Here is a 10,280-nt window from a genome sequence, read left to right on the forward strand (position 1 = left end):
TCTCAGTCACCAGAACTGCAGCAGTTTGAGAGTCTGGATTTTCCTGAGGGAGCCCTGCTTTGCCGCCCCAAGATGCTAGAAATCGCCACAGGTGCTGTGGTTTCCCTCGCCTTCCAGTTACAAGCAAATAAATGTAGGGACTAGAGACTCTCTTGTGTTTTGATATACACAATACGTAGCACCAGTTATTGTGCTAATGTTGATCTCCATTCTCCGTGTGATCCTGGAGATGGCCAAAAATGTAGAATCATGAAAACACAGAAAAATAAAAATTTATTATCATATTAAAAAAAACTCAGAAACATCAGCTTTGAGTTTCAGGGCTCTTTTCTTCTGAAGCTGCACATTTGTTACCATGGAAACTTTCAGATACACCCAGAAAACCCGCAGGCTTTAGTAGCTGCCTTATCTCCTACAGCATATTAGGGAGAGCTGTGTATTACAAACAAGGGGCCTCATGACTAAGCTTCCTGTGGCAACTGGGTTAAGTTTGCACTCAAAGTGCTGGCATGTTAAGGCAAGTCTGATGGCTCTTCCAGCGCTGTTTAAACTGTTGGGACTTTGTTTAATTCTCAAGTATACCAGAGAATCCGGCAAGTTATAGTGGGAGAAAGACCTCGTCGACTGCTACCTCTGCAAGGGCTGCACACTTTTTGGCAGCAAGTATGCAGAGCAACAGGCTTTTACCAGTTCATTAGGAATTTATTCCTGCTCTGATACAGCTATTGACTAGGAAATATTCTGGATTTTCGGGATATTTTTTCCCTTTTGTAGTTTCAGCTAGGGCTCTCAGTTGTGCATCTATACGCTATGTGAAATACCTTCTAGCCTCGGTGCTATTGCCTTTCAGATGTTTGAAATCAAACTGAATCTATTCAGCTATCTTAGCTTTCTCTCACACACTCTCTTCTCTGTCCCCGGTGTTTTTTTTGTTGCTGTTCTGTATACAGCTTCCAGTTTGTCAATATCTTTCTGGTAAAAAACGTGGTGCCCCAAATCATTTTCCATCAGAACCACAGAGGATTACAGAAAGCAAGGACAAACCTCCAAATGTCTTAATTACTATTAAGCTGCATTCATAGGGAAGACCTTCTAATCTCTGTACCCTGGTGTGGTGCTTTTGAGTGGGAAACAGAATTCATGGGCTATTTTTGTGGCTTTATTATATTCAAAAGTCATTAATTAGTGTTTCTTATTCAACAGCAGCTCGAGATCTTTTTCGATGGTATTTCTTTTGATGCAATGTTTTTTGAAGGTTGTTGATCTTCACAGCTTTCCAGCCCTACACACTATTTTGTCTTAGTTGCACCCACCCACACTTTTCCTAAATTAATTTCATTCTATCATTTTCTTCCCATGTTCCTAAGCTTTCCAGGTCCCTTTGCTCAGCACATGGTAATTTTCAGTTTTCAGGTTCTATTAGCTGTGCTCCTTTTCGAGCCTGTCTGAATAAATGCTTCAGTTCAGGTATTGTCATTGGCTGCACTGTCATATACATTTATTCGAATGTGCAGCATGAGAGACATCTTCAGACAACACAAATGTGCTTCTCCATTGATATCAGAGGATCTATGATGATTTACACCATGCTTTTTCTGTGCACGATCTTTAAAATACTGTAAAAAAATGACAAAGGTGATCCAGTAGGATGTATTCATTCTGAATTTTTGGTGGGGTTTACTTTTCATGACAATAAAATAAGCAGATTAAAAATTTTTTCACTAGTAAGAGCACTTTTTAATTTCACTTTAATTTGCAGGTTTCTGATCTTCATTTCTTGAACACTGGAAGAATTTGCCTGCTATTTGGGAAAAACTATTTATTATCCTGAACTTTGTATTATCTATTAGAGCGAGTTGTTTCCTCCAAGCAACACGTTATTAGCTATTTGCTATTTTTTTCAAAATACTTAATGAAGAGTTTGTGAGCTGCAACACTGCTTTGCACTTTTGAGGACACTTTCATAATGTCCAAGCCAACGGATCACAAGCAGTTTGCAAACTCTGCAAATATATTTTCCAAATTATTTGTAGTAACTTATTTTTAATCAGTTTGTTATAACAAAACACACTGGTGAACCAAAAGTTTCTTCACTAATCATTAGATGGATGATTGAAATGTGACATAGCTTCTATATTTCAGATGAGAATAAAAATTAATACTAGTAACTATAATTAGTAGTCAGCCCTTTATAGACATTATCAGTGTAATATTCTCATACCTTTGTTCAGCTAGGTAAGTAAAATCTGTGATACTAAAGTTGTAGGACTTCAACTACGTTTAAGCATTGCAGTGAGCAACTCTCTCGCCCCCCGCCCCCCAAATTTAAAGTTGTATAAAAGTGCCTATGTACATATATGTAATTGTTAAGTCCCAAAGCGAATAAATCTATTTATTTAGGGATATTTGGCTATATCTCAACTGCTGGATTTGGCAGTGCTTCCCTGCCCTGGAACCAGATATGAGCCTAGCAGCAACTCAGTTCCATGGTAGCGTGAGTGTAAAGTGTCAGTCCCCACTCCTGGCTCCTGCTTTCCCCGTCTGGGTGACCAGGGCATAGAGGCTGGTGGGGCTGGCACCCTCTGATCCTGCCCCGGGGGTCTGACCCCAACCTGGGGACCATGTGGATGGGAACCAGGATCACATCACAACATAATCAGGCTAGACGTAGCTACTGCATCCACATTACAGTCTGTATAATATTAACATTTCAATTTTAGAAAAGAAAAAATCAGGAAAAAATCAGTTATCAATAGGGTCGATGTACATTAGAAAGCCTATGTGTAGCTCAGATCAAAGTAATGTTTAACTTTTGCAGCAGAATAACTAATGAAGGAAATAACTAGGTTAGATTTAGTTGACATAAGCCAGTGGCAAGACGAAGGGTTGGAAAAGTGGCTCTGGACTTGTGCTCACACACAACAACCCCAAGTCTGATCAGGTTCTGCCCCTGTGAGACGGCCTGTCAGTGTTATGTTTTCCTGTATTTTGTGTAGCAGTTTCCATCACACATTTAAAGCAGCTCTCTAATTTACATAGAACATCGTGTCCCATGCCCAAGGCAATTTTGTCCTAAAGAAAAGGGAGGGGAGCGACACAGAAAAGTTAGTTCAGTAATTTCAACTTCCAGAAACACCAGTGGGAGGTTAAACTTGGCTCTAATTAAACAGCACCACAGAAAGCATTGGAGTCCCACTGTGAGAACTGTTGCAAGGTCCTCTTATCACTGAGATAGAGATCACAGTGTAGATGGACTAAGGCTGAAATTGGTTTGTGATTCTTTTTTTCTTTCAGGTGATAATAACTGATGCTTATCAGGCAAAAAACCCGAGCATACACCAGATAGATAGAGACTGTGGTCGATGATGGCTCCCTCACTTTTGGGTGAGCCACAGAGAGGTTAAACCTGGGTTAGCAAAAGACATGAGTCCCTAGAAGCAATGCGCCAAAAATCAGGCATGCAGGAACACGCTAACCAGCACGGCTTGCTCTGCTAATGAGCGGCAGGGCTGACTGCTGCAGCTCAGAGAGGAGGGTCCTGTTTAGCATGGGGAGGTATCACTACCCTGGATTAAAACCCGTTCACTCCCTTAATCAAATTTCATGCCCCAGTGGCCTTACTGAAATAGAGGCAATAATGGAAGAGGCCTTGGGGATACCGCAAAGCAGCTGCAATGTGCTTCAGTGCAGGTACTAACCTTAAATTTTAAGCTTGTTAGCTTGGGTCCTGGGAATGGTGAAGCCGCAGCGGGACAGAGCTTTGTTCAGGCTTATTACTGCTTCCTACGTGATTGCAGGGTTGGAGAAAGCTTGTGGATGGATAACTGCCTTTCTGTGGGCAGGGCAGAAATTCCTCTCCTGGCTTCTCTAGGAAGGCATCCAGCAGCAACTGCTGTTTGGGCTGAGAAAGGTTTTGTCCAATGCACAGTTTTTTGATGGGGCCTTTCTTTTGCTCTGCTTCCCCGCTGTCTCTGAAGGCTGGCCATCTCTGGGTGAGAGACAGCCCTGCGCACTCTGCTTTCTGGAGCAGAGTTGTCAGGTGGCCAGCAACAGTGCTCCGCTCTGCGAAGGTGGGAGCATCATTTGTTGACTGGGCAGTACCCTGACACTGACCTCATCTGGTTGCTGATAAGATAGTTCAGGGTTTGGTTTGGACCTAATTTTTGTTGATAACAGAGTTGATAGCCCCTTCTCAGGTTGCATTTAATGTTCATTCCTAAAATTTTAGCTTCATAGAAGAGACCACTAGGTTATCCCAATGCTTCCTACTGGCTGTGGCATTTCAGTTAATGTAGTGACTACAAGGAGGCAGGTTTGGCCAAAGCATCAGTCTGACAATGAAAGAAAGGGAACATATATCGCTTCTCCTATAACCTCTTCCACTGGTTAACTGTCATTGCTACTTTAAAAAAAAAACATAAATCTGTGCCCTGAATCTTGTCTAACACCACCAGGCCTGGCCCAAATGACTGTATCCCTCATCTCAGCAAGCTTAAGATGCTCCCTCAGCTCATGGCCACTTGAAGAAGATAAGAGACCACAACTCTGGCATCCAAAAGGGATGAAATAGGGGATGACCTCTAACAGATCAAGGAATGTCCCTTCCTTTTTAATTGGAAGGGCTCTTTATCAAGCACTTTGCCTGACTGCATCTCCAGCTGTTTCACTCTGGCAGTGACAAGCACTACATCAGATGAGGAACCATTTCCCGATATGTCTGTTCCTAAAGTTAAACTCATCAGAGCACCCTGGGAATATCACTTTGTTTAACCATTTCATGTGGTATCAGTTAGGGATCGTTATGCATAAAATGTTCAAGGCAAAAAAGACAAAGGTTCAGGCACACACAACTGAAAGTTTATCTCATTCTCTATGCTCTGGGTCTCAGGCTATAGCTTCACTGGGGAGAAGATCAGGGAGTTGCACAGGCTAGATGATTACTTTAGATCAGTGGCTCTCAGAAATGGGGCAATCATCTTCCACCTCAGGACCATTCAGCCTCCAAGATGTAAAGAAACCTTTGCTATCCAATGTCTAAAGACATCTTCAGGACCCTCCTGTGTGGGGAGGAACCACCTGTTGTGAGGTGCTCAGACTCACCATTGCTCCAAGGAAGCCAACAAGGTCAGATCCCCCAGGCACTGGCAGGAGCAGGACTCTGTTCTTGGCCTGTGACTGGACTTGAGTCTGGGGCAGTCCTAGTCACAAGAAGGAGGGGGATTTTGGGCAGATGGAGATTGAACAGTGAACAGTGAGCCATCTAACAAGATGTAGGCATGTCCTCGGGTAAGAAATGGCTGGGCAGGGGTATTTTGGACCACAGTCTCAGATTTGGGTACATCAGTTCTTTTGTTTAGTGTCTAGAATCATTAGCTGAAAGCATCTGAAAATGACTGCCCCAGAGTAATGCAGAGAATATGTTGTAAAGATCGATGCCTGTATTAAAAATAACACTTTGAATTACCAAAAATAGCAACAGATCTGCTCATGGAACTAATAAAAAATCACACAGGAAATATACTTATGTCTGTTCCCTCAAAATACAAAAAACCTAGACAAAGCTGTGGTGAAAACTGAGAAACAGCAGCTAAAGTCAATGTATGTCCTTGCCTATAAAGCAAAAGCAAGCCCATCTTACGTGTTGATAGAATATCCAAGAACTTGTCTGAACATATAGGCTAGATGCAAGAACTTGAATAAATAGTACTTAGAGTGTTACACTGGGTATACACAACTGCAAACCTTAAGATCCCTTGAGACTCCAAGGAGTTCACTTCTAGGCAGTAAGTGTGAAGTCTGAATCCTATGGGAAATTGTATAAAGGAAAGAGAAAGTTAGGAAAGGCAAATAAATACATGATGGAAAAGAAATGGGTAATAGTCCTATTGATAAAAGCAAGAAAACACCAGTTGGTCCCACCTCGTCACTACGCAATTGAACACCACGTTTTCAATACCCCAGCTGTGATCTGGCTTGCTGCCCTCTCCTGCCTTCATATGGAAAAATCATCCCTTCTCCCATTATACCAGGCAGATTATTTTGATCTTCACTTTCTCCCACGGATGCTTCCTTCAAAAAAGAAGGTGACAATCACTTAGCGAATGGTGACCATGCATCCCACATACAGTCAGGATTGTCATCATTGCTTTGCACAAGTGAGTTGACTCCTGTCTCGCCAAGACCTAGTTCAGGTCTGAGCTTTTCCAGCCCCATCTTCACTTTTTTGTCTAAATGTCAATTAATGGCATTCAAGGTGGCTGGTCTTTGTTCCAGGGTAACAAGCATTTTTCTTGCATTTTAATTGTTAATTCTGCCTGAATGTGTCAATCTCGGCGTGACTCCCTACCAGCTGTCCAGCAAGACAAAGCCCAGGTTATTTCTAAGACAGCCTGTGACTCCATCTCAAACATGACTCATTGACAGGCTAACGGTGCACGGACACAGCGAGGAAAGAGCTGGAACAAGAGACTGAGGAGAACAGTAAGAGAAAAGAGAGATTTCCCGGTGGAAATCAGCAGATTGACCCCACGCAGAGCCAGTGCGGCTCTAAAGCTGTTTGTCACAAGGCCATCGGAGTCATGAGCAGTAAGGCCGGGCAAGCGGAGGCAAGGTGCTTGGGCGGCACCAGCTTTCCCCGTAGAGCAAGTTGGTAGCAGACAAATCCTGGTTAAGCGGTTTGTTCACATTTGGGTATTGCAGTCCCAGCGCAGTTCGATTTAAGCACGGCCGTTGACTTGGGCTCGATTAAGTACGTTATGGAGAGTGCTAGAGAAGAAAGAAGTCAGAAGAACAAAATTTGAGAGTGAGGGGGAGGAAAATGAACTGAATAGGAGGATCTGAAGACAGAGGTAGTGAGTTCCTTAAAATAGCAGTGCTTGCCTTTGATGTAAAATACAAAATCTTGGGAACAAAATGAGACAGAGACTAAACAGATGGTATGAGGAGGGATTCAAAAAGTGAGATGACGCACCAGAGCTAGATATGAAGAAGTAAATGATGCAGAAGTGGACTTAACATAAGAGACAGCAGATAATCATCATGTTTTTTTCAGAAAAGCCCTTTGCAGTATTTGTAAGCTATAGCATCAGCAAAACACAATATGAGAGCACTTGACTTGTTTTCCTCTCTACAAGAAGAGACTTGTTTTGAAGTCAAAGCACACAAAATATGTTTCTGTGTGAAGAGTTTGTAGATCTTGGTATGTTAAAATATTACTTTAAAAATCTTTCACGCCCAACAGTTACATTCATTTGCTTATCTCTATAGCACTTCAAAAAAAATGTCATCCCACAGCTCATTTTGATCAAAACAGGAATACTCCTAAACCTTCATTCTTATCTTTTCATTGATCACTACAATATAGAGGTTTCATTCTTCAGCTGGGAACTTGGCTTTTTTTCCCTCTAGGTTAAAGCTCTAAATCTAACCAGCTCCAGGTCCTACCAACTACATGCTTTGGAGAGTTACGAATTTTTTAGATTGGCCCGTTCTTGTGAGCCCGTTCCCATGGAGGTGGTGAGTCGCAGGTCCAGTGTTTGGAGTCTGGAGTTGGAGATGAACTTCCCAGCTTGGATCCATCTCAAATTCTTTTTTTCTCCAGGAATGTTTACTACTCAGCAGAAAAGTGCCACATTGTCATGTACGGTTCTTTTCCGTTTTGCCAGATTTAAAACATTATCTGTATTGTACCAGTTTCTTCCAGCTATCACAAAGTCAGTCAATATTTTTTTTGCAAAATTGAAGTGGTAATTATTTACTCCCTGAAAAAGAGAGGCGCAGGAGTCCGAGCAAGGAAAAGCAAAATACTCAGAACAATATTGCAAGCTGTATGTATGTAAGGGAAGCGATCTCTGCTGGTGTGTGCCGTAGCAGGAGGCAACGCTGCTGTGCCAGCCTCCCACCTAGATCGCCTCCCACCTGCACTGCAGTCACAGGGGCTGAAATTTAATCCTTTGTTTACTTCTGCCCCCTGAGGGATGAAACCCTGAGATAAGGCTGCTTCGCATAAATCATCTCAGAATTTCTCGCCAGTCTCTGGTTTCCACCCAGGTGATGTATATTATAATTTGTAAATTACCTCTACTGCCTGACCTGCAATTAAACAATTGCTTGGTCCTCTTATGTACCGCTCAGCTCCCTCTCCCACCAGCTGCTAATGAGATATCTCTCTGCTTTGAGTGCTGCTCCCTGCAAAGGTACACAGAAATGCAAAAAACCTCACTACAGTTCCTCAGGGACAGACCTGACCCTCAGGTTCTCACTCAGCCAAACACCCCAGGGTTTTTATGGGATCCAGCCCGCATACTGGAGGGTTCGACTCGCCATGTTCGTGTCGCTGCCTGTTCCTCCACCCACACAAACCAACTGCTTTCAATCCCAGCATTTTATCCTGGTTTGTAAATAATAGTTGCTTGGGAAGAAGTGTGTTTGCCTCCCGCCTGATGGAGGCCCTGTGAGTCCTTCATTTCTGTAATAGCTAATCTGTTCCTAAATGCAAAGGGGGGGCAGGGAATTAAAACGGAAAGGAGGGGTTAGTAACAATTCCTCTCTCTACCCGGGATGCTAAAGGCTAAGGCTGTGGGTTGTTTTTCTTCCAACACTTTGGAAATGTTTCCTATAAGCTATAAATCAGGCTTAATTAAAGCTCTTCCTGAGAGTTTTTTCCCCTTTTTTTTCTTCCCTCTGCAAGGTGGGGTGAGCAAACCTAGATACAAAATGATACAGCTAGAGTCCTCAAAACACCCCCGGCCCTCCCAGAGCCCTTCCCGTGGGCTCTGCTTTCCAGGGTGGCTGTGGGGTGGGTAACTAGCAGGGAGTAATTGCCTTTGGATGAAAATCGCAGTAATTGCTGCTGTTGAAAGACACTGTTGTTTCCTTCTGTAGTACTTCTGGGAGGACACGAAGAACTGGAGGGGGGAGGCTTATTAACGAGGCAAAGCAATCAGTATTTTTGTAGGCTTGTTTGTTATACTGCCCATGTCTGCGTAATGTAAATGCAAATAAACCCATCTTTATTTTATTCATAGTTCTAATGGAAAGTCTGTGTCATGGTCTGAACCAGGTGGAAGACAAGCTCCCAAGGGGGAACACATGTGGCACAGACTCTCAGTGCATGTGAAGAGCCAGGAGACAGGGTGCAATCAGACAGCGGTGATCAAACCCCTCACTAAAAGCTACCACGGCCAAAGCAAGAGCCTGACCTTTACCGACATCAGCAGTAAGACTCTGTACAATGTGGTGGAGGAAGAAGATAGAGAGCCCGTTCGCCTCAACCAGCCCGGCAGCCCCTCCATGGTGGTGCACAGGCGGGTGGCGACGACCCCCCCACTGCAGGCCACAGCAGAGGAGACCCACCTCTTCTTGCCCGAGCAACCCCCCAAGACCCTGCCCCTGCAGCCGCGGTCTCTCATGGACCAGCTGCAAGGAGTGGTCAACAAGTTTGCCACCGGCATCCCCGACTTCAACGCCGTCCTCCCTGCGCCCGGCTCGGGGAACGGCGTGCGGCCCCCCTACCCGCCCCCCCTGCCGCAGCAGCCGCCCCTGCCGCCTCTCCAGGTGGCCGCCTTCAGCGAGGAGCCCCTGTCTCCCCCAGCTGAGGAAGCGGAGAGTGAGAAGCTGAAGCTCATTCAGGGATACGTCTACGAGAAGAACCCAGAGGAGGAGGATGAGGAGCCAGCGACCAGCAAACTGACTCTGGAAGACTCTCCGGCGCTGACGCCCCCGTCCCCTTTCCGGGATTCGGTGGCTTCAGGCAGCTCTGTGCCCAGCTCCCCCGTCTCGGAGTCGGTGCTCTGCACCCCCCCAGATGTGACCTATGCCTCTGTCATCCTGAGGGATTATAAGCAAAGCTCATCCACCCTGTAGACGCTGCAAGAGACAAGATGAGAAGGACTTTGGCAGCTGCCCGCTGGGAGGTCTTGGGGAGACAAGTCTCCCAGGGCTGGGGGGAGAGAGAGCAGAGAACAAAGTCATGTATGACAGGGCAAAAACTTCATCCTGCACTTGAATAAATAAAAGGAAAGAAAAAGAAAAAAAAAAAATCCATTCTGAGGGCTCAAAATTCTCTAGCTGTTAAAAATAAAAATATTGTACTTTGAGAAAATGGTAGGAAACCATAACAAAGCACAAATCCAAGAGACAACTTCTATAGCAAAAAAAATGAATAAACACACAGGAAAACAAAAATATTCACACTGAAGTCACACCTTCTCTTGGCAATGCTTGAAAAGGACTCTGGGAAGTGTGACCTGGAGAAGTCATTAGCACATCTTGTGACTGCT

The 10,280-nt window shown here is 44.3% G+C and overlaps 1 protein-coding gene across 1 annotated transcript in view; it reads left to right on the forward strand.

The window, feature by feature from the left end:
* Nucleotides 1-9,864, forward strand: part of GRM1 (glutamate metabotropic receptor 1) — a gene marked incomplete at both ends in the record, with an annotated part of 188,481 nt that extends 178,617 nt beyond the window's left edge. Inside the window, one exon of the mRNA XM_082305575.1 lies at nt 9,027-9,864. Coding sequence (XP_082161701.1) covers nt 9,027-9,864 — 838 coding nt within the window. The remainder of the gene's footprint in view (nt 1-9,026) is intronic.
* Between the last annotated feature and the right edge of the window lie 416 nt (nt 9,865-10,280).

This window comes from Platalea leucorodia, assembly GCF_965183815.1.
Source record: "Platalea leucorodia genome assembly, chromosome: 3".
NCBI lineage: Eukaryota > Metazoa > Chordata > Aves > Pelecaniformes > Threskiornithidae > Platalea > Platalea leucorodia.